This window comes from Entelurus aequoreus, linkage group LG16, assembly GCF_033978785.1.
Source record: "Entelurus aequoreus isolate RoL-2023_Sb linkage group LG16, RoL_Eaeq_v1.1, whole genome shotgun sequence".
Lineage (NCBI taxonomy): Eukaryota > Metazoa > Chordata > Actinopteri > Syngnathiformes > Syngnathidae > Entelurus > Entelurus aequoreus.
Genome location: NC_084746.1, coordinates 23,759,890 through 23,785,129, shown reverse-complemented (window position 1 = coordinate 23,785,129; position 25,240 = coordinate 23,759,890). Strand labels below are relative to the sequence as shown.

The 25,240-nt window shown below is 41.4% G+C and overlaps 1 protein-coding gene and 1 long non-coding RNA gene across 3 annotated transcripts; one reads left to right on the top strand and one right to left on the bottom strand.

The window, feature by feature from the left end:
• Positions 1-261: 261 nt before the first annotated feature.
• Positions 262-802, bottom strand: LOC133630730 (uncharacterized). The gene is made up of 3 exons (XR_009821323.1): positions 673-802; positions 485-552; positions 262-377 (listed from the first exon to the last, which is right to left on the bottom strand). It is a non-coding gene; the product is annotated as an uncharacterized LOC133630730 (long non-coding RNA).
• A 7,161-nt stretch (positions 803-7,963) lies between these two features.
• si:dkey-12e7.1 (uncharacterized protein LOC557553 homolog) lies at positions 7,964-24,419 on the top strand. 2 transcript variants are annotated; one of them, XM_062022429.1, is made up of 4 exons: positions 7,964-8,238; positions 12,750-12,901; positions 13,526-14,136; positions 21,460-24,419. In XM_062022429.1, exons 3-4 carry the CDS (start codon positions 13,606-13,608, stop codon positions 22,045-22,047), a joined length of 1,119 nt encoding a protein of 372 aa, XP_061878413.1. In that variant the 5' UTR covers positions 7,964-8,238; positions 12,750-12,901; positions 13,526-13,605; the 3' UTR covers positions 22,048-24,419. The 2 variants fall into 2 exon arrangements, with proteins under 2 accessions (XP_061878413.1, XP_061878412.1); XM_062022428.1 differs by lacking the exon at positions 12,750-12,901 and having other exon boundaries at positions 21,460-24,417.
• Positions 24,420-25,240: the final 821 nt, after the last annotated feature.

Genomic DNA, 25,240 nt, shown 5'->3' with positions numbered 1-25,240 from the left:
ATGCAATAAAATAGCATACAAGGTACAGATAGTAAACACACCCATAAACAACTTGATGTAGTGCAGTATTTACATCTGCATTTACTCTTCCTTTAAAAAAAGAAAAAAGACACCTCATAGAATGATATTTGCAACCTTTAGATGTAATTAAAATTAGCTGGGTAAATTAAACATCTCAAATACGTTACATTTTACACCCTCTCAATGGTTTAAAATGGGTACAGCAGATATCAAGTTATGTATAAACTGTCACGCAGCTAAAGGAACTAATTATTTTACTGTGGTAATGTCAGAAAATACGAGTTTTGTCTGTTGTGAGAATTGTCTTGTTTTTCCATCCTAGGCCACCAAAGGTCCCGTGATATACGTCACCAGACCTGCAAATGGTCACACACAATGGCCGAAAGGTTGGCAAATGGAGATGGGTGCTTCTCTGCAGTTTCAGCAGAGGACATCTTTACTGCTAAGAGGGACATTGTGTTACCTTGGGCTCTCTGTGCGACACCACAAAGAACCACCAGACGGCGGAAATGGCTTGGAACTGGCGTGCAGCTGGATTGTTGTTACAGCCGCCGTACATGGAAAACAGAGACAATACAGAATACCACCCAAGATGTATAAAAAACAATTGTTTCCCAGAATGTATTATAGTTAAAAGATCATCAACCCTACCTGACACTCTGATTGAATTAAATAGGAGCTCCAAGGGATCCTGGATGAACCTGGAGGTGAGCACATAGCGATGAACTTGGAGCAGTTCTGGAATCATCAGCATCTGTGCATCTATATTAATGACAAATCCGATCACGGACAAATATCTGCAAAATAAAAAAGTCGTAATAGTTGGATCATAGTGAAACAAGAACCTCCAAAAAAGCAACATGTAATGTTGTTCAGTCAAACAACAACTGTTGAGTTCCTATCACAGGAACGTAAACTCACAAAGAATAACAATTGTAATTGTACAAACCCCGTTTCCATATGAGTTGGGGAATTGTGTTAGATGTAAATATAAACGGAATACAATGATTTGCAAATCATTTTCAACCCATATTCAGTTGAATATGCTACAAAGACAACATATTTGATGTTCAAACTGATACAATTTTTTTTTTGTGCAAATAATCATTAACTTTAGAATTTGATGCCAGCAACACGTGACAAAGAAGTTGGGAAAGGTGGCAATAAATACTGATAAAGTTGAGGAATGCTCATCAAACACTTATTTGGAACATCCCACAGGTGAACAGGCAAATTGGGAATAGGTGGGTGCCATGATTGGGTATAAAAGTAGATTCCATGAAATGCTCAGTCATTCACAAACAAGGATGGGGCAAGGGTCACCAGTTTGTCAACAAATGCGTGAGCAAATTGTTGAACAGTTTAAGAAAAACCTTTCTCAACCAGCTATTGCAAGGAATTTAGGGATTTCACCATCTACGGTCCGTAATATCATCAAAGGGTTCAGAGAATCTGGAGAAATCACTGCACGTAAGCAGCTAAGCCCGTGACCTTCGATCCCTCAGGCTGTACTGCATCAACAAGCGACATCAGTGTGTAAAGGATATCACCACATGGGCTCAGGAACACTTCAGAAACCCACTGTCAGTAACTACAGTTGGTCGCTACATCTGTAAGTGCAAGTTAAAACTACTATGCAAGGCGAAAACCGTTTATCAACAACACCCGGAAACGCCGTCGGCTTCGCTGGGCCTGAGCTCATCTAAGATGGACTGATACAAAGTGGAAAAGTGTTCTGTGGTCTGACGAGTCCACATTTCAAATTGTTTTTGGAAACTGTGGACATCGTGTCCTCCGGACCAAAGAGGAAAAGAACTATCCGGATTGTTATAGGCGCAAAGTTGAAAAGCCAGCATCTTTGATGGTATGGGAGTGTATTAGTGCCCAATACATGGGTAACTTACACATCTGTGAAGGCGCCATTAATGCTGAAAGGTACATACTGGTTTTGGAGCAACATATGTTGCCATCCAAGCAATGTTACCATGGACGCCCCTGCTTATTTCAGCAAGACAATGCCAAGCCACGTGTTACATCAACGTGGCTTCATAGTAAAAGAGTGCGGGTACTAGACTGGCCTGCCTGTAGTCCAGACCTGTCTCCCATTGAAAATGTGTGGCGCATTATGAAGCCTAAAATACCACAACGGAGACCCCCGGACTGTTGAACAACTTAAGCTGTACATCAAGCAAGAATGGGAAATAATTCCACGTGAGAAGCTTAAAAAAGGTGTCTCCTCAGTTCCCAAACGTTTACTGAGTGTTGTTAAAAGGAAAGGCCATGTAACACAGTGGTGAACATGCCCTTTCCCAACTACTTTGGCACATGTTGCAGCCATGAAATTCTAAGTTAATGATTATTTGCAAAAAAAAAAAAAGTTTATGAGTTTGAACATCAAATATGTTGTCTTTGTAGCATATTCAATTGAATATGGATTGAAAAGGATTTGCAAATAATTGTATTCCGTTTATATTTACATCTAACACAATTTCCCAACTCATATGGAAACGGGGTTTGTATTTTGTTTAGCTTATAAAGTGTTTTTTTAGGACAATGAAACAGTGTAATTGCAGAGAACTCATGTGAGAACATACACTGAATACAAGATCAATCCAACAAAAACAAAACTTTATGTTGAAAAACATTTAAAGGACATCCTTATACAAACATACTTACTATCTATAACATTGATGATGTGTAATACATAGCATTTAGAAGCATCTACGACCTGCAATATACTGCAAACAAGACGGACAGAGCAGTTAAAAACATTGAAATGAATATAATTTCAACAAACATGTGGGACAGGGGTTAGTGCATCTGCCTCACAATACAAAGGTCCTGAGTAGTCCTAAGTTCAACCCCGGGCTCGAGATCTTTCTGTGTGGAGTTTGCATGTTCTCCCTGTGACTGCGTGGTTTCCCTCCGGGTACTCCGGCTTCCTCCCACCGCCAAAGACATGCACCTGGGGATAGGCTTGATTGGCAACACTAAATCGGCCCTAGTGTGTGAATGTGAGTGTGAATGTTGTCTGTCTATCTGTGTTGGCCTGTGATGAGGTGGCGACTTGTCCAGGGTGTACCCCGCCTTCCGCCGAATGCAGCTGGGATAGGCTCCAGCATCCCCCGCGACTCCAAAAGGGACAAGCGGTAGAAAATGGATGGATGGATAGATGTTGTAATGGCACTTATGTCATGTGGGACTTAATACAAATTCTCAAACAAAACTCATATTTTGATGCATATCTGTTGATAATGAAGCAAAGCCGCTGAAATTATTGATACATCAACAGCCAAACTGGCTTGATGACAAACTACTGCACAGTCAGATGTTCAGATTTTCAAGTACATTTATATCAAGACATGACAGCTGGCTTGCTCTTGGTGAATTACATTTACATTTAAGTCCCATCTTAAAAGTCATTTGTATACACCAGCCTTTAAATAGACCCCCCTTTTAGACCAGTTGATCTGCCGTCTCATTTCGGCTCTGTCTCCCTCGCCTGCGTGAAGAGGTTATTAGGTGACCACAGATGATGCGTTAGCTGTTCAAAGTCGGGATCCGGGGTGGACCACTCATCTGTGCATCAGTTGGGGACATCTCTGCGCTGCTGACTTGTCTCCAAACAAGATGATCTCCTGCTGGCCCCACTATGGACTGTACTCTCACACTATTAACTAGATCTACTAGACGTCCATTGCACCGGGTTTCGTTTTTTCTTGCCCTGATGTGGGATCTGAGCCGAGGATGTCGTTGTGGCTTGTGCAGCCCTTTGAGACACTTGTGAATTAGGGCTATATAAATAAACTTTGATTGATTGATTGATTCACTGGTCAGTGTTTTACCAATAATATTAGTATTATAGCATTATTGTGTCTGTTGTAATCTAAGTCAGGGTTAAAAAGAATGACTAATAAAGTCTCAGTTCATATCCGGAACACTGGCACTAAACATACAGTAGATAGCTGCAGGAGCTGGCAACAATTTTGCCGGTGGGCATAAATACAAAATATAAAATAATAATAACGTTCACTCTTACTTGTGAAAGGTAATCCACCGTGACCTGTTTTCCATGGTCCACCGATTTGTGCCAAAATACGCTGCCATCGTGTTCTTCCTCGTTCTTTTTGCTGCTCAAAGAGAAGTAGAAGACCAGTCTAGGATGGCGGCCGAATTTCTTGCGCCACAGCGCCCAATGCAGCATCTATTTATATATGATATCTATGGTTAAAAGATCCTGTAGGCAGTACCTAAACAAAGCAAATTTAGTTTTATGTGCAGGCCCTATGTAATGTAAACATGCACACATTCCATGCCTATCTTCCAGACCAGACATTCTATTGAATTGTTTTTATTTATTTAACCTTTATCTGTCTCACCTTCTCTTGAATCAGCTAAAATGCAGTTTCATCCAGTGGAAAAAAACAACATTTAAATAGGGAAAAGTAAACCTAGTAAATTAATTAATTAAAAGTAAAGGGGTAGAAAATGGATGGATGAATATATTGGTGGTCTCAGTCATTACGCTTACGCAGGGGCAGACCAGGTGGCGCAGACATAGCCAGTTGCCTAGGGAGCCAAGATTTGTCACTTAATGTTGTCAACATGTCTCAAAAAAAAATATTAAAATGTTTTTCTTATATCAAAACAATTGCGTCTTAATTTGTTCTCTTAAAAATATATTAAAGACGACTTCCCCCCACATTTTACCCATACCAGTTTGCTTATCGCCCTAACCGCTCCACAGAGGACGCTATCTCCTCTGCACTCCACCTGAGCTTAGAACATCTGGAAGGAAAGGACACACACGTGCGGATGTTGTTTCTGGACTTCAGCTTGGCGTTCAACACCATCATCCCGCAGCACTTGGTGAGAAAACTGGCCCCCCTTGGATTCAGTACCCCCCTATGCAACTGGCTGCTTGACTTCCTCACATACAAACCCAGTCTATAGAGTGGGCGCCAACACCTCCAGTGCCATCTCCCTGAGCACCGGCTCCCCCCAGGGCTGTGTCCGGAGTCCGCTGCTGTTCACGTTGATGACCCATGACTGCTGCGCCAGGTCCACTACTAACCAACCACATTGTGAAGTATGCGGACGACACGACAGTAGTGGGCCTCATCCGTGACAACAACGACATGGAATACAGGGAGGAGGTGAAACATCTGGTTGACTGGTGCAGAACCAACAACCTGAATGTCGACAAGACAGAGGAGATCATCGTCGACTTCAGGAGGCACCAGTCCAGCCATGCTCCACTCTTCATCAACGGTAGGACAGTGGAGATCGTAAGCAGCACCAAGTTCCTGGGGGTGCAGATAACTGACAATATGACCTGGTCCCTACACATCGGAGCTCTTGTAAAAAGAGCTCAGCAGCGCATGCACTTTTTGCGTCGGATAAAAAGAGCACAGCTCCCTCCCCCCATTCTCACCACATTCTACAGAGGCACTATAGAGAGCCTACTGACCAACTGCATATCTGTCTGGACTGGAGCCTGCAGTGCCTCAGACTGGAAGTCTTCGCAGAGAGTGGTGAGGATGGCGGAAAAGATCATCAGGACTCCTCTTCCTCCTATCCAGGAGATCGCAAAAAGCCGCTGCCTGACCAGGGCTCAGAAAATCTGCGGAGACTCCTCCCACCCCCACCAAGGACTGTTTTCACTGCTGGACTCTAGAAAGAGGTTTCGCAGCCTCCGTAGCAGAACCTCCAGGTTCTGTAACAGCTTCTTCCCTCAGGCCATAAGACTCTTGAATGCATCATAATAATCTCCTCAATTTCTCCCAAAAACGGATTAACTCCCTGGAATATAAAGACAATACAACATACATCCATAAACGTGGATGCATATGCAAAAGTGCAATATATTTATCTGTACAGTAATCTATTTATTTATATCTGCACCTAATTGCTCTTTTATTCTGCACTACCATGAGCTAATGCAATAAAATTTTGTTTTTATTTGCACTGTAAAGTTCAAATTTGAATGACAATAAAAAGGAAGTCTAAGTCTAAGTCTAAAATGCTTCGTAATTTGATTTGCTGTCAATGGTTTTACATTCTCTTTGCACAAAATCATTATATGTGGTCTGCCACATTATTCAATATGGTCTTCCACATCCTTTCTTGCCCTGATCTGAGCCGAGGATGCCGTTGTAGCTTGTGCAGCCCTTTGAGACACTTGTGATTAAGGGCTATATAAATAAACTTTGATTGAACTTTGATTGATCATTTAATGTGGTCCCCATGTCATTCAATGAGGCCTGCCATGTAATTAAATTTGGTCTGCTAGATTATTTAAGATGGCCTTCAACGACATTCAATGTGTTCCACATCATGTTTCATGTCATTTAAAGTGGTCCGCCACGTTATTTAACGTGGTCGACACATCATTCAACGTGGTTCGTCATTAAATGTGCCCCGAGGGCAGCCATAATTGTGATGTGGCCCTAAATAAAAACTAGTTTGACACCCCTACACTACAAGATCACATTCTATTCTATTTTCTATATAATCTATTTCCGTCAAACACGCCCACCATCAAAGCTCTCTTTTTCCCACAGGTCACACACTTCCGGCCTTTACAATATTAGCGCTACGCATCACAGGAGGTCCAACTGTTCTAATAAAATAAATATTGCCCGAAAAATAGCTTACACTTCATTAAATTTTGATTCATGTTCCTATTAATTACAGTTAAGGTTATAGGATCTGTGCAACTCGTTGTGCTGCTCACCAAGCTTTAACATTCCAGCTCGCATGGAAGTTTATATCAACATTAGAGATGACTCCAATGACTTTATTCACCATGGGTCCCCAAATGACAAAATACATGCGCTAAAAAAACAGGCCGCGTTTTAATTTTTGTTGTCCCTCTTATGTCGACAACAGGTCTATGTGGACCAACTAATCAAGTCCTGGTTTACAGTATTCTATATTATTACCAAAAAAAAGAGACCGCTTATAGCCTGTTGGCCATGATATGCCTAACAGTCTTCCAGAACATTTAGGAATATCTGTAAATAGTTTTTTAATGATTGTCAGAAATGTTGCCAGATTGGACTGGGAAGTTCGGGAATTTAATTAAAAGTCTCTTCATTCATTGCAGTCCCGTCACCGATCTGTTACAGTAAAAGTGTTTGTAATATCTTACATCTTGTTTTGGTTGAATACTTGTTCTTATGCTTGTAGTATGTATGCATGTATGTATGCATGTACAGTACAGGCCAAAAGTTTGGACACACCTTCTCCTAATTCTATGCGTTTTCTTTATTTTCATGACTATATTCATTGTGGATTGTCACTGAAGGCATCACAACTATGAATGAACACATGTGGAGTTATGTACTTAACAAAAAAGGTGAAATAACTGAAAACATGTTTTGTATTCTTGTTTCTTCAAAATAGCCACCCTTTGCTCTGATTACTGCTTTGCACACTCTTGGCATTCTCTCGATGAGCTTCAAGCACACCTGTGAAGTGAAAACCATTTCAGGTGACTACCTCTTGAAGCTCATCGAGAGAATGCCAAGAGTGTGCGAAAAAGTAATCAGAGCGTTATTTCACCTTTTTTTGTTAAGTACATAACTCCACATGTGTTCATTCATTCATAGTTTTGATGCCTTCAGTGACAATCTACAATGTAAATAGTCATGGAAATAAAGAAAAAGCATTGAATGAGAAGGTGTATCCAAACGTTTGGCCTGTACTGTATGTATGTATGTGTGTATGTATGTATGTATGTATGTATGTATGTATGTATGTATGTATGTATGTATGTATGTATGTATGTATGTATGTACAGCTATTGTGTTGAATACTTACTCGAGAATACTTAAAAAAAATGTAATCTTCCATCGACGTAAACGTTTGGTCGAAAATTAATATTACATGTTTATTAACGGCGAGCGCCCTCTAGGCCTACAGTTGGCAAGGTGCAATTTGGCGACTGTTGATGACATCACTTCCGCCTCGGCATAGCAAAAACAACAACAGAAGTCAGCTGTTTGTAAGCTACTCGCGATAAATACAAATATATGTATATAATTGAATATCTCTTCAATTGTGACGTGGGACACGTAGCTACGTATTGCCTCCACTTAGGTTATAATACAATTTGTCAAATTGTTTTGGAGTGAAAACTCATTTTGTTTCGTCCTGACGTTAGCGACTTAGCATGTTAGCTTCTGAAAGTACCGCAGCCTGTTCCATTGAAAGGTGAGCACACGCAGTTAATATGACATATAAACATACCTATTGCCATTTCAAAATATATTCATTTAATCGAATGTCTTAGTTCCACTTGAGCTACATTTAACTTCATCACACCACAACAAATACCTGTCGGCAACGCAAATGATTCGTATCTTGGTCAAGTGACGTAAATACATGTTAATAAAACATAAGATTAAGTGTTTTAATAAGCATCTTACATTTATAAAGCCGAGTCAAGTACTGTTTGACACGGGTCATATTATGATTTTTTTTTTTACATTTAAAACGCTTCCTTGTGGTGTACACAACATGTTATGGTGGTTCTTTGATCAAAATGTTGCTTGGATTGTTTTACAGACCATCATTTATTAGGGTTAGTGCATGTGCCTTACAATATGAGGGTCCTGAGTTCGATCCCGGGCTTGGGGTCTTCCTGTGTGGAGTTTGCATGTTCTCCCCGTGACTGCGTGGGTTCCCTCCAGGTACTCCTGGCTTCCTCCCACCTCCAAAGACATGCACCTGGGGATAGGTTGATTGGCAACACTAAAATGGTCCCTAATGTGTGAGTGTGAATGTTGTCGGTCTATCTGTGTTGGCCCTGTGATGAGGTGGCGACTTGTCCAGGGTGTACCCCGCCTTCCGCCCGAATGCAGCTGAGATAGGCTCCAGCACCCCGCGCGACCCTAAAAAGGGACAAGTGGTATATAACGGATGGATGGATGGAATTAAATATTGATGTCCAAGTTACATTTACAAATCTCTGAGCCCAAGAGAGTTTGGTTAAAAAGAAAGAATTAGAGACAGCGAATTGCAAAGCAGTATCTGTCCAAATACAGAAATGATCCATAAAACACATAACAAATTAAAAATACTGCAACCACATAAACGCTGCAGGGGAACAAAAGCAAAAACAAATCATGCAACAGTAGCAAAGTGTGGACATTTGCAGCCCGCAGCTCGTTCATTGGCCTGTGACATATTGTGAGATAAAACTACAGCAAAACTACATAGGAAGAGCGAAAAAGGTGAAATATTGATACTAATAGCACAATACTGACAATATAACCTGGTCTCTACACACCGGAGCTCTTGTAAAAAGAGCTCAGCAGCGCATGCACTTTTTGCGTTGGATGAAAAGAGCACGGCTCCCTCCCCCCATTGTCACCACATTCTACAGAGGCACTATAGAGAGCCTACTGACCAAATGCATCTCTGTCTGGACTGGAGCCTGCAGTGCCTCAGACTGGAAGTCTCTCCAGAGAGTGGTGAGGACGGCGGAATAGATCATCAGGACTCCTCTTCCTTCTATCCAGGAGACCGCAAAAAGCCGCTGCCTGACCAGGGCTCAGAAAATCTGCAAAGACTCCTCCCACCCCCACCAAGGACTGTTTTCACTGCTGGATTCTAGAAAGAGGTTCCGCAGCCTCCGAAGCAGAACCTCCAGGTTCTGTAACAGCTTCTTCCCTCAGGCCGTAAGACTCTTGAACGCATCATAATTAAATTATCCCCTCAACTCCCCCCAAAATGGATTAACTCGCTGGAATAAAAAAGACAATATAACATGCATCCATAAACGTGGACGCATGTGGAAAAGTGCAATATATTTATCTGTACACTAGTAATCTATTTATTTATTTATTTATTTATATATATTTATTTATTTTATATATATATTTAAATATTATTTATATATATATATATATTTATTTATATATGCACCTTATTGCTTTTTTATCCTGCACTACCATGAGCTTATGTAACGAAATTTCGTTCTTATCTGTGCTGTAAAGTTCAAATTTGAATGACAATAAAAAGGAAGTCTAAGTCTAAGTCTAAGTCTAATAATTGTATACTTTGACATCAATAACACAGAGCTGACGTTAAGTTTTGTCTTTCAGTGCTGTGCGGTGTGATTAATTTGATCGCAAATGCAACTAAAAGTAGACCCATTCATCCATTGTCTACCGCTTGTCCCTTTCGGGGTCGCGGGGGGGTGCTGGAGCCTGTCTCAGCTGCATTCGAGCGTAAGGCGGGGTACACCCTGGACAAGTCGCCACCTCATCGCAGGGCCAACACAGATAGACAGACAACATTCACACTCACATTGACACACTAGGGCCAAAAGTAGACCGTGCATCTCACCGCACGTGCAAAAAGGAATTTCAACCCTTTCATCGCATTTTGCTCCTATAAGAAATCCATCCGAATTTGATAAAACTAGAGTAAAATGTTCGCACATCTGTATATCCATCCATCCATCCATTTTCTACCGCTTGTCCCGTTCGGGGTCGCGGGGGGTGCTGGAGCCTATCTCAGCTGCATTCGGGCAGAAGGCGGTGTACACCCTGGACAAGTCGCCACCTGATCGCAGGGAGAACACAGATAGACAGACAACATTCACACTCACATTCACACACTAGGGACAATTTTTAGTGTTGCCAATCAACCTATCCCCAGGTGCATGTCTTTGGAGGTGGGAGGAAGTCGGAGTACCCGGAGGGAACCCACGCAGTCACGGGGAGAACATGCAAACTCCACACAGAAAGACCACGAGCGCAGGATCAAACCCAGGACCTTCGTATTGTGAGGCAGACGCACTAACCCCTCTCCCACCGTGCTGCCCCACATCTGTATAGCATGTTTGAAATAAATTAAAACCATAACCATAAAAAAATTGGACTGTGATTGACGCGGAAGTGTCATGCACATAAGGGAGCGCGGCTGCTCCAGAACATTTTAAGGATAAGGAAAGTCACTGATACATTTTGTGTGTTATAAGCTCTGAAACTAGATATTAGTTGAAGGAATTAGTCTGTAAAATAAGTTGTTTTCACCACCACTTGACACAAACTGCACTGCGCGTTTGTAACTACTAGGGTCGAAGGGAATTTTGAACAACAAATCATTGGTTAAAGTGACAATCTTTCCATTCAAATAATACCGCGTTTGCTTACAAGAACATGCAGCCATGGAAGCACGTTCAGTCTGTTTATTAAGCAGAGGTAACACAAACCAGCGAAAAATTCAAAATATCTGCCGTCACAGTCAACAAATTGCAATTGCTAACAATAACAGCTCAAACTCAGACTCGCTGACGTCACACGGGGCGGTATAGCTTGGTTGGTAGAGTGGCCGCGCCAGCAACTTGAGGGTTCCTGGTTCGATCCCCGCTTCCGCCATCCTAGTCACTACCGTTGTGTCCTTGGGCAAGACACTTTACCCACCTGCTCCCAGTGCCACCCACACTGGTTTAACAATGTAACTTAGATATTGGGTTTCACAATGTAAAGCGCTTTATATATAAGCGCTATATATATATATATATATATATATATATATATATATATATATATATATATATATATATATATACATATATATATATATATATATATATATACATATATATATATATATATATGTATATATATATAAAATCATATATACTGTATATATATATATATATATATATATATATATATATATATATATATATATATATATATATATATATATATATATATATATATATATATATATATATATATATATGTATGTATATATGTATATCATTTAAATGGTGATATTAACCATCGTGACTTATACCGTGGTTATCATTGATACTGTTCATCGTTACATCCCAGTGACGTGCAGTCACTGGGGGCAGGTGAGGCCATCATGGAAAGAAAAAAAATGTAAAAAGAAAAAAAAAAAATTAAATTGTTATATGTATCCAGTGATTATACTATAAAGTTATTTTCCATTTAACTTCACCAGTTTTAGATTATTTTTATTCATAATCGCTCAATTTTCACATTTGCCGTTCAAATACTGAGAAGAGACGAGGCGGTGATCAGCAGCCAATTGAGGCACGTCACTCAATTGAGCCTCAACATGGATTGCGGACTCGGCTAACTGCTGGCCTGCTGTGCAGTGAGACCGTATTGCTATATGAATTATATTATACATTTCCATAGTTTAGTTAGCTGAGGTATATAATGTACAGTGTATTTTGTCAACAACTGTATGTGTGTAACGTGTTTCTTGTGCTGAGCAATCATAAAACTGCTGCGAAGACGCACTGGCTGAGGCTCGCAGTAATCCCGCCTCCTGGTGGTAGAGAATGCACCCCCTTACGGGAGTGTTATATCAACTAAAGCCCACACTTAAACTTTCCACGTGCAAGATTGAATCTATTTAAAAAAGTTATTTAATAAGAAGCCAAAAAGTGCAAAAACAATAATGTTCGTGTTGGAGGAGTTGTGAATGACTGCAGGGCCACAACATTAGGTACACCTGCAGACTGCAGCACGGATTTCATATTTCATTCATTCACAACTCCTCCAACACGAACATTATTGTTTTTGCACTTTTTGGCTTCTTATTGAGCTGCTGCATTTTTTGGTTGGGTTGTTTATTTCTTTTGAGTAACTTCTACATTTCTAAAAGGGGAGGAATGTAATAAAGTGATCTATGTTTGTCTGTTGCCATCTCCTGGTTAATGTTGGCTATAGCGTACTGGGGTTACTTTTTGGTTGGCCAACAATTTACGTGGTGTTGCGCACCTGACGTCAAGTGTGTTGAGTCTGTTCTGAAGTCTACAGTAAAGAGACGTACTTCATCACCTCGCTTGGTTATTGCCTCCAACCCAATATATTACATAAAGGTAAGACCATAATAACGTTTTTTTTAATTACATGTGCTTTTTTGTGTGCTACAGTTTGTATGTGTAAAGTTAAAGTTAAGTTAAAGTACCAATGATTGTCACACACACACTAGGTGTGGTGAAATTTGTCCTCTGCATTTGACCCATCCCTTGATCACCCCCTGGGAGGTGAGGGGAGCAGTGGGCAGCAGCGGCGCCGCGCCCGGGAATCATTTTTGGTGATTTAACCCCCAATTCCAACCCCTGATGCTGAGTGCCAAGCAGGGAAGAATGCTGGTATGAGCTTTTAAACATAACCCGTTAACTGCTGCCAATCAAATGGTGAATAAGATACTCTTTAGAGTTCATATGTTTGTAAATCTGACTGTGATGAAGTCAGTGCCTCACCAGCCATGAACCTCACCGCACGTCACTGTTACATCCTTGGTAACAAGCTAAATAGTGTTGTGTTCTCTTACTAAGTTGTCTCCTGTAAGACGGCGCCTGTTGAATTTAAGCAGAGAATTGCATAGCACATCGCTATCCCCATTGAGACTTATAAAACAATCAGGATGTTGTAGTGCCTACACAAAAGCATAAACTAGACTTTACACATGCTTCTGGTCTAATATTGTATTTGTTCAGCTTTTAGGTGAGGAGAGAGATTTATGGCAAAGCCGGACCACAAGACCTCCAGGTGGCGATACTGACCGTCACATATCGACATGTCTCCGCGCAAAAGAGCCCTGGTTCCTGTCAGCAAACGTCGGAAAGCCGTGGACGACCACTTTCCCTTCAACTTGCTGCCCGTGGAGTGCCAGCTGCACGTATTGTCCTTCTTGAACGAGGTAGATAAATGTAGCTGTGCTCTGGTTTGCCTGAGCTGGAGCTGCCTCATTCGTTCTTGGAAGCTCTGGCGGATCGCGGACTATTCCCGTCGTGGAGTTTTTCACCTGGGTCAAGAGGGACTGCTTGTGTCTAATCGCGTGTTTGAGAGGTGGAAGTCGTGGGTTCACCACTACACCCACCATCTAATATCACGCCGGGCCAGCCTGCTCACGCTGAAAGCCAGCTTTGATTTGGGGGATTGCTGCAATAAGTGGGGGGATCTCCTCAGCCACCTGCTAGACCGTGTCCACTGCAGAGATCTCAGTCATCTGGACCTTAATTGGACATTTACTCTTCTTGAACCGCTGGATCTCAGGGTGCACTCCAGCTCCAGCTCCCATCAGGACAGCATCACTAAGATGGACCAGGTAACTATGGAAGTGTAACATTCCGAAAATATGCATGTTAGGTAATTGGAGACCCCAAATTGTCCATAGGTGTGAACGTGAGTGTGAATGGTTGTTTGTCTATATGTGTCCCATGATCGGCTGAGGACCAGCCTCGGGTGTACCCCACCTCTCGTCCAAAGTTAGCTGGGATAGACTCCAACTTACCCCCAACCCTAATGAGAATAAGCGGTATAGAAAATGAATGGAATAAGATACAAAACGATATTACTTAAAAGCAAAATGTACCCAACTTTACATAAAAAGTCAGCCCAGTGTATTGTAAGAGAAATACACACAAATTAGAAATAGACAACTTGTCCCACGTACTCTTATTGGCGACTGAAATTTTGAATACAAAGTTTAGAATACTCCCATCTGTGTTCAACCAATCAGCGTTCGACAGCCCTCTAAAGTTCTAGCAGGAATTTTCCCAAGTCCCACGTACCGACTAGGGACCCAATTAGTTCCCGGTGGAACTTAATTTACCAAGGTAGTATTTTGGTGGAAACGCAGTGGAGTGTTTCATTTTAAAGGCTAAATTAAAAAGTTCCCACGGTGGAAAAATATTTTGGCAATTTGGAATCTCACTAAAAAGAACAAAAACTACATCTAGAATGTGCAATTTTGGTCGAAATTACGTGTGAATGCTAAAAATCCAAACTGAAATACTAATAGTTTGACCGTTAGCCAGATAGTGTCTAGTAACAAAATGTGTCACTCTTGGTTGCATACATGCAAAATGAGCTAACAAAAGCTGGCATGGTACCGTTAGGATGCTAACGTGCTAAAGTTAGCATGCTAACGGTGAACATGCATCAAATACCTAAATGTACTCTGAGGCGTCTACCTGCCCATAAAAAAAGCTTGCATGCTAATGTTAGCATTGTTTTTTTTTCTCAGTTATCTGAGTTATTTTTAAATTGGACCTAAGCAGATTTGGATGCCTCTGTTCGCAGGATTTTTGGACTCAGTGACGACACTGATTGACAGATCTACTAAAGTGGCCATTTGTAGTTTGCAGCCCACATAAATCCTCCCCTTTGCTTCACAGACTAAGAGACTGTAATGCCTGCTGCCTGAATCTTGTGTGTTTATCAGGGCTGTACGCTTAGCTTTTTAACTAGTAGCACCGGTGCTACTTAATGAAAAAAATGAGTATCACAGAAAAAATTTAGAAGCAATATAAAATGTCTTAAATATCACAATTTCATTATTAAAACTCAAACAACGTACACACTCATACATTGAAACACAATGCCACCATAAAGCCTACTGTAACGCTCAATTAAACACAGAGAACATCACTCAACTGTGGGTAACACCAGTCTAGGTCTGGGTGATATGGATCCAAACTCATATCCCGGGAGAGCGTTGGGGGGGGGTTAGGTTTTGTTGATATCAGCACTTCAGTCATCAACAATTATATCATCTTAGAAATGGACATTGAAACAGTGTAGGTCTGACTTCGTAGGATATGTACAGCAAGCAGTGAACATAGTGAGCTCAGAAATCATAAGAACAAGTATATACATTTGATTAATTACAATCCGGGGAGGGGGATGTGGTGGGGGGAGGGTGTTAGTCTAGGGTTGTAGTTGCCTGGAGGTGTTCTTTTAGTGCGGTTTTGAAAGAGGGTAGAGATGCACTTTCTTTTACACCTGTTGGGAGTGCATTCCATATTGATGTGGCAAAGAAGGAGAATGAGTTAAGACCTTTGTTAGATCGGAATCTGGGTTTAACGTGGTTTGTGGAGCTCCCCCTGGTGTTGTGGTTATGGCGGTCATTTACGTTATGGAAGTAGTTTGACATGTACTTCGGTATCAGGGAGGTGTAGCGAATTTTATAGACTAGGCTCAGTGCAAATTGTTTTACTCTGTCCTCCAACCTGAGCCAGCCCACTTCGGAGAAGTGGGTAGGAGTGAGGTGTGATCTGGGGTGGAGGTCTAGAAGTAACCTAACTAGCTTGTTCTGTTATATTTGGAGTCTAGATTTGAGGGTTTTGGAGGTGCTGGGGTACCAGGAGGTGCATGCGTAATCGAAAAAGGGTTGAATGAGAGTTCCCGCTAGAATCTTCATGGTGCTTTTGTTGACCAGAGAGGAGATTCTGTAGAAAAATCTGAAAATGATTGACCTTTAACAATGGTGTTTGTATAGGTAAACATTATTATAGGACATACACGCAAAGATTTTAGCCAGGAACACCAACCATACCAACTGCTTCATGATGCTGTGTGACAAGCTGTGTTCTGAAAATTACTTTAAAAAACTAATTAATTCGAGTTACTTATTACTTTACCAAGAAAGTATTTGAATTTCTAATGAAATTACTCTTTAATATTCATCCATTTATCATTTATTTATCATCCATCCATCCATCCATTTTCTTACGCTTATCCAAGGTCGGGTCGTGGGGGCAGCAGCCTAAGCAGAGAAGCCCAGACTTCCCTCTCCCCAGCCACTTCGTCCAGCTCCTATGGAGGATCCCGAGGCGTTCCCAGGACAGCCGGGAGACATAATCTTCCCAACGTGTCCTGGGTATTCCCTGTGGCCTCCTACCGGTTGGACGTGCCAGGGAGGCGTCTGGGGGGAATCCTGACCAGATGCCCGAACAACCTCATCTGGCTCATCTCGATGTGGAGGAGCAGCGGCTTTACTTTGGGCTCCGCCGGGATGACAGAGCTTCTCACCCAGCGGAGGAAACTCATTTCGGCTGCTTGTACCCGTGATCTTGTCCTCTCAGTCATAACCCAAAACTCATGACAATAAGTGAGGATGGGAACTTAGATCGAATTGAGAGCTTTGCCTTCTGGCTCAGCTCCTTCTTAACCACAAAGGATCGATACAGGGTCTGCATTACTGAAGACGCTGCACCGCACATGTCGATCTCACAATCCACTTTTCCCTCACTTGTGAACAAGACTCCGAGGTACTTGAACTCCTCCACTTGAGGCAAGATTTCTTCCGAAACTCGGAGATGGCACTCCACCCTTTTCCGGGCCAGAACCATGAACTCGAACTTAGAGGTGCTGATTCTCATTCTAGTCGCTTCACACTCGGCTGCGAATGGATACATTGAGAGCTGAAGATCCCGGCCAGATGAAGCTATCAGGAGTCAGACCACATCATCTGCAAAAAGCAGAGACCTAATCCTACAGCCACCAAACAGGACCCCCTCAACACCCTGACTGCGCCTAGAAATTCTGTCCATAAAAGTTATGAACAGAATCGGTGACAAAGGGCAGCCCTGGCGGAGTCCAACCCTCACTGATAACGGGTCCAACTTACTGCCGGCAATGCGGACCAAGCTCCGACACCGATCATACAGGGAGCGGACCGCCACTATCAGAAAGTCCGAAAGCCAATACTCTCTGAGCAATCCCCATAGAACTTACCGAGGGACACGGTCCAATGCCCTCTCCAAGTCCATAAAGCACATGTAGACTGGTTGGGCAAACTCCCATGTAACTTCAAGGACCCTGCCGATAGTATAGAGCTGGTCCACGGTTCCACGACCAGGACGAAAACCACACTGCTCCTCCTGAATCCGAGGTTTGACTATCCGGCGTAGCCTCCTCTCCAGTACACCTGAATAAACCTTGGAAGGCTGACGAGTGTGATCCCACGATAGTTGGAACACACCCTCGAGTTCCCCTTCTTAAAGAGAGGAACCACCACCCCGGTCTGCCAATCCAGAGGTACCACCCCCAATGTCCACACAATGTTGCAGAGTCTTGTCAACCAAGACACCCCCACAGTGTAATTAGTTTCTAGGGAAAGTAATTAATATGTTCCTTAAAAAAATGCAATAATCTTGCATAATGCAGTTGAGACAAGTTTCATGAGAGCAGTGTGTGCATCATTGTAAGTGCCTTTAAAAGGGGGTGCCTGTTGCCTAGTGACTTGTTACGTCAGTAAGTCCACACTCTCTTTGTCTTTGTCTCACAGGCATTTTAACTTGAGCTGTTTTTGTTAGCTTAGCAGGCTAGCAGTGGCAGATTGTCAGCTCTGACGGCAGTGCTTTTAAATCTTTCACTAGTTTGTGTTTGCATTGTCTAATAAATAGATTGCATGTGCTTCCATGGCTGTATGTTGTTGTCAACAAACGGGGTATTGTTTGGATGGTAAGTTTGTCACTTCAATATTTGATTTGTTGTTCTATATTACCTCCGAACCTCATAGTGCACAGCGCAGTTTGTGTCAAGTTTTAAGGTGGTCAAAAATGTTTGTCTTTCAGTCATCAATGTGTGAATGTGGAAATAGTGTTAAAGCGCTTTGACTACCTTGAAGGTAGAAAAGTGCTGTACATGTATAATCCATTTACCATTTTACTGACCAGCCCCGCACCCCCTCTGTACATGGCGCAGGAGCCGCAAAGAGTGATTAGTGACACTCACTTGTCCATTTGGTTATTCTTATGGTTTACCGTATTTTTCGGACTATAAGTCGCAGTTTTTTTCATAGTTTGGCCGGAGGTGCGACTTATACTCAGGAGCGACTTATGTGTGAAATTATTAACACATTACCGTAAAGTATCAAATAATATTATTTAGCTCATTCACGTAAGAGACTAGACGTATAAGATTTCATTGTATTTAGCGATTAGGTGTGACAGATTGTTTGGTAAACGTATAGCATGTTCTATATGTTATAGTTATTTGAATGACTCTTACCATATTATGTTACGTTAACATACCAGGCACATTCTCAGTTGGTTATTTATGCGTCATATAACGTACACTTATTCAACCTGTTGTTCACTATTCTTTATTTATTTTAAATTGCCTTTCAAATGTCTATTCTTGGTGTTGGGTTTTATCAAATAAATTTCCCCAAAAAATGCGACTTATACTCCAGTGCGACTTATATATGTTTTTTTCCTTCTTTATTATGCATTTTCGGCCGGTGCGACTTATACTCCGGAGCGACTTATACTCCAAAAAATACGGTAAGTTTATTTCAAACATGTTATACAGATGGGCAAAAATGTTATTGTAGTTTGGTAAAATTTGGATGGATTTATTTTAGGAGCAAATTTCGAATTAATGGTTTAAAATCTGTATTCACACATGTGCTACTTAATTTTTTTCAATACTCGCAGGACCTATTTTTAGTCGCAAATGCGACAAAAATGCAAGCATGTGATTTTTCCGTCTATAGTCTCTGTAAAAATAATAACAAATATTTTCCGTTTTTCTTCGGTTTTTCCGACCTACAACGTGAGTTATAATATTGATCCGTCTCTTTGCCATACCTGCCAACAACTACGGTTTTCCTGTAATGAGCACGGTTTTTGATAATCCAGTGGTAAAAGCTACGGTTTTCCATTAAAAATTATTAACTTAAAAATTGAAGCTACGTAGCGAAGCAACTCCTCGGGCAGGGGATAAAATATACGGGAAACATCAATGATGATTGGTTGGTTTACGTATAAGAACATCCATGATTGGTTAAGATTAGGGCAAAACATTAGGGACAGGCCAATCAGTGTTAAGATAGGGTGGGTCATTGAACCAGAAAGTGAAATCACAACAGACCCGCACATCCCAAATGATGATGAGAGAGTCATCACTTGGCCACATTTGGACAAATGTATACGTCTGGATAAAAGAATGGCCAAAACATTAATTTGAGTTGTTTACCATGTAAGCCCAAATCAAAACTGCTCTCGACATGGAAGACATGGAATACACAGTTAAGAACACACGTGATGACTTTTACTGTAGTATAGCCTGTTTAAATACTACATTTCATTTTTATTGGTGTTTTAGAACAAGACAGTTGCTGACATTTTGTTCATTGTTACTAACGTTTATATTTTCACATTGAATAGTTGAATCATTTTGAAACATAAACAACATAAGTGCGAGATATTTGTTATTTCATGCTATAAATCACAAATGGCTATTCAGATAAAGGAAGTTAGCTAATAGAATAAACACTAAATTGGCCCTAGTGTGTGAATGTGAGTGTGAATGTTGTCTGTCTATCTGTTTTGGACCTGTGATGAGGTGGCGACTTGTCCAGGGTGTACCCCGCCTTCCGCCCGAATGCAGCTGAGATAGGCTCCAGCACCCCCCGTTACCCTAAAAGGGACAAACAGTAGAAAATGGATGAACGGATGTTTGTACTCTTTATGATTTTGCATTTGGAGCAGTTAGAAGTGGAGAGCGAGTCGAAGAGACAGAAATTGGCTATAAAATCCAAGGCGGAATCCACCAAAGCAGAAACAAAAAAGAAAATGCAAGCTGCTCATAAATTTACTTATCGTTTACAATCCTTATGAGAGACAAGAAGACAAAAGTTTTTTTTAAAGTTTTTTTTAAATTCAGTGTAACATGTAAAAATTGTCTCGCTCTAGGTGGCTATCAATGCAGCTAATGGGAGCAATGAATTCTACCTCTAAATCACTTTAAAAATGAATCCAAATCTGCCAACAATACTTAATTTATGTTCCGTAACCTGTATAATAACAGCTGTAGCAACATTGTTATTGTTTTTTCCAGGGGAGTACCATATCGGCATGCTTCGGTATTAGCCGTAAAAGCTAACTCCGGCAAGCCACAAGCTACCTTCTACGTCAGCAACCGAATTGCGGTTGAGTTTGTAATGCACAACACAATGCAATAGGACACCAATATGTACTGCCTGAAAAACATACTACAGTATATGTAAAGTATTAGCCCACATTTCATGTTTTTTTTGTACACAGCTAGCTTGACAATGTATGTAGTTGTCATAACACGCTTTACGTGCTGTGTATATCATGATCAATATTAAAGTGACTCACTCGATGGACAATTGTGCGTTCGGTCCAGCTGGCCAAGGACGTTTTTTTCCGTTTTATTTATGGTAAGCACTCCATTTATGTTGCTATAGCTTGGCTCCAAGTGCCATATTTACAGCATCAAAGTAACGCCAAACTCAGTCTCTCGGCTGCCGTTTGCTCCAACATTTCACCTTCTGTTCGTGCTTGCTTCTATAAGCAGCAGTTCATCCTCCCTATATTCAGCTTAAAAAGATAAGGTTGTGATCCTCATTTGTCCATAAATAGTTGTCTTCTTTGTCTGTTACCAAGTCTGCCATGATTAGAACACACTAGCGTTGTTTTCCCGAAAGTAGGAACACAGTTGTTGCCAAAAGTCGGAAGTGCGCTGCTTTGGAAACGAAAATAAAGTAACGACAAACTCATTTTCCTAACACTGGTTTTAGGGCACCATAAAGCTGTTGTCAAAACATGAGTTTGTAACCGTCTTTTTCCCTAGGTTGTTTATTTCATTGAAGTCATTATTTTTGTTTTGCCAGGTGACGAATTTCCAAGAGCTGTTAACCAAACTCACACAGAACTGTCCTCGTATCAGCAAGATGCGGCTTCACTTCGATTGGTCAGACTTGTCCGTGTCGCTGCTTACGCAGTTCCAGCAGCTCAAAGTCCTGGAGCTCAAGTACTTCTGGGTTTTTAAAGGCGTGACTCCGTCCACGCTGCAAACCCTAACAACATCCCTTCCTAACCTCAAGTCTCTGACCCTGCACATCTTGGTGCCGCTGAGGAACCTTGGCATCTCCTACACCTTAGAGTCGCTCTCTTTGGAGTTCCTGGATGTGTCACCTAGCAGAGGACTGGTCTTCTCTTGTCTGAAGCTGCCCGCTCTGCGTGAGCTTAGAGCCAAGAAGACCGTCCGTGGGATCACGCTGGACAGGCGCACCCGGCTGAGGATCCAGAGCCGATGGCCCTGCATTTATCAAGTCCTACGGGAGGGTACGCCAAGGCTCCAAGCCCTCAACAATGAACGACTCCTACCCACATGGAGAGAGAAGATCTACGGGGAACTGTCAAGCATCCTGGAACAGTCCTGTTACTGCGTCCAGCATCTAGACAGCTGGCTGTGGTAGCCCTTTAACTGAAGATAGTAGTTTTACATTTAACTGTTTATAAAACTGTTATTTTATTGAACTGTTAGTTTAGCAAGCTGTTATAGGACCAGTGAAAACCTGATGCAAAATCTCCAAACAAGTGTAAAAACATCAGACACTCAATAAACGTCACTGATTTTTAATGAATATACAGAAAGTTATTTGCTTCAAAAAGGTTTGAAATGTACACATTTTAGACCTCTTGGGGCACCAGGACTTTGAGGGGTAAGTGTGTTTTGGGGTACTGTTGGACCATTTTGGATCTGTAGGGGAAGATGGTAATTTTTGGGGTAATTTGGTAGTTTTGGGTATGTTTGGAATTTCCTAAATCCATGAATTATCTTTGATACAAATAAGTGGGCCCTAATCACTTTGGGGACAGTTGTAGTGAATAGGTGCCCGTAATTGTCCCTGCCCCAACCCATCTGAAAAGGTAAATTTTCCCTTACCCTAATCTGCTTTGTTAAATACCTACAAAGTCCGAGTTAACCCCATTTAGGCCCTGGAGGTGTCCGGGAAAGTCCCTAATATAAATGGGGTTGCCCAAAAGATCCGCAATGCATCCAAAGAAGCCTGCGCTCAGCTCCCGGACACTTAGGGTATATTTTGGACCTTTTTGGAGCACCAGGAACAATAGGGGTGAGTCCATTTAGGGGTATTTTGGGACCTTGGGACCATGAGGGCTCCTTTAGGACCTTTAATGTTAAAATAGAACCCATCATTTTTAAATCAACTGTTGAAAAAAATGGATTTAGCACATTACCACGCATACTTGTACAGCAGTTGCTTGAGTTTATTTGCTGAAATGATCAAATCTTTAGTAAAATTGTAAAAACATCTCTTATGACAGGTGCTCTAATAATGTTATTTGTAAAGGAACATGAGTAACTCTCCATACTTTTGTGTATCTTTCAGACGTAGCATTGTTGTTTTACGTAATGTCACATCACAAGTTTGGTGTCTTTGTCGGTTATTTTTATGAAACTTCTGAGTTTCAACTAAGAATGCAGATTTACTTTTTTACAAATGTACTGACGAACATGGACTTGTTTCATGATGATCAGATTTTACAAATGTTTCAAGTCATACGAAAAAAGATTGTTTTCCTCAGCTGTCCAGGATGTGTGACCGACCGACGCTGTTGTCCAAGTGTGAGTCAAGTTCCATGGATTTTATTTACCGGGAATCTTAATTGTTTGCTGAGTAATAGAATCGTTATTCTAATGCGCTTCTTTAACACGCGAAGTCCCAGAGAAGGGTCAATTGACATTTTTACCTAGAAAACACACAAGAGGGTCATTTGACCCCTAGTCCCCCCTGTGGACACTCCTTTTGTTATGAAAATGTGGCTGTTAGTGGCACACGGCAGGGGGCCACTTGAGCCTGTGTGGGGGAGGGGACCTTACAGCTCAAGCTTTAGTTCTGAGGTAGGTTGTGTGTGTTTTTGCAAGGATCAACAGAATGAAGGGATCAACACTCTGACATTTATTGTTAAAAAAAATACAAAACAAAACATATTTACAAAGAATGAAAAAGCAACTGTTTTCCCAGTTTTGGTGTGGAGGGTTGTTGCAGAAGCAATTGTTATTTTTGTGTGCCAAAAATAGTTTAAAAAAAAAAATTTACAAAGAAAAAAGCATATTTACAAAGAATGAAAAACCATGTCCATGTAAACGTGACTGACATACATTTGAGCAGTCACTCACAATCCTGGCACTGCCATTGCTCCTTTCGGCATTTCCCACATGTATAATTTTTCTGTCTACCTAGACAAACTGCCCCTAACAGCCTCATTACCATAACAAAATGAGTGATTAGTGTATTCGGGAAAAGCGTCGGGCCAAATGACCCCTCTCTGGGTCTTCTAGGTAGACAGAAAAATGCTGGGACTTCTAGTGTTAATGTTGTCATCTGAACGCGACCATGGCAGTGAAAGAAGTGTACTGTGAATGTAGCCTCATGTGTGTGCACGTCAACACAAAGGAATAAACGACAGATAAACAAAGGTGTGATCACCATTGTATAAAAAGATGATCGTGTTTTGCTTCATTGGCCATGATTGCTTCTTGGATTCATGACACTAGCCTTTCCATAGTTAATGGAAAGAAGGGAAGTTCTGCAGCATCAGCCTGGATTTTATAAATTAAATAATGGAAAAGCTATACATTACGTATGAAAGTGTGTCCAGACTATACAGAGAGTATCTATGGGTGTCAATAACTCGGTTTTATTGAGGGCCACATTTTCAATATCTGTTTCCTGTTGTCCTGTGTTTTGTTCCCCGTGTGCTCGTTTGTGTCATTGGTTGCACCTGTATCTTGCCCTGGTCATAGTTTCCTCCAATCCGCTGTCTTCTTCCTCTTATGTCTAGTCCAGGTGTATTCCGTTGTCTTATTATTCTGTGTACTTAGTTCTCCGTTTGCTGTCTCCTCTTTGTCAGATTGTCATATATCCTTTGTGGTTTGTTGGATAAATTGGATTAAACTTTTTGACAGCACTTAATTTTTTTATTTTGTTTTTATAAAAGATATTGATGAACACACAAGTGTATTTATGCAAGATGGTAGTGAAGTGGATTTCTGTTCTTGTCACCCCCACCCCCGGGCAGGAGGTCAACACGGCAGTGTGGCTGGATCAAAAAAGAACGTCGGAGACGCTTTGCTAAACAAAAGCTTGCTTTATTACAAGCGAGCGTCATTATTCCGGTCAAAAACTGAAGGACTCCTAACTTGGAGGAGTCGAACCATCAGTTATTAATTCCTTCTTTCTCTGTCGGGGTGTGTGCTAAGTCAGGACAGGACAACCTGACCATGTAAGGAGATGTTCGTGTGTAGTGACTGGGAATACAACAGATGTATACCATAACTTGTAGGTTGACGTTTAAGATAAACATGGAATCTCTACTCCAGGATAGAGCTATAACTTTTGCATTCCGAAGCCTGGTTTTATTGCTTCTTCTCGTGAGAGAGCTAATTCCAGGCCACATGTGAGTATCCAACTAAGGTTCGTTCTCAAGCATTATTTACTTAAACCTGGTGGTTCGCTTTCTCCATGTTGAATATAAACATTCACCATATGTAGAACAATGAGTTAATTAATTCACTTCAGTAGCAAGTGGCTAATTTCCATCTTTTCGTCCCTGCACCAGTGTTCCTTCCACCTTGCTCCCCTG

What these genes read in the sequence shown, in the direction of transcription:
- si:dkey-12e7.1 (XM_062022429.1), top strand. Translation starts at nt 13,606, where the DNA reads ATGTCTCCGCGCAAAAGAGCCCTGGTTCCTGTCAGCAAACGTCGGAAA. An exon ending in GCATCACTAAGATGGACCAG is followed by an intron (nt 14,137 to 21,459) that starts GTAACTATGGAA and finishes TTGTTTTGCCAG; the next exon opens with GTGACGAATTTCCAAGAGCT.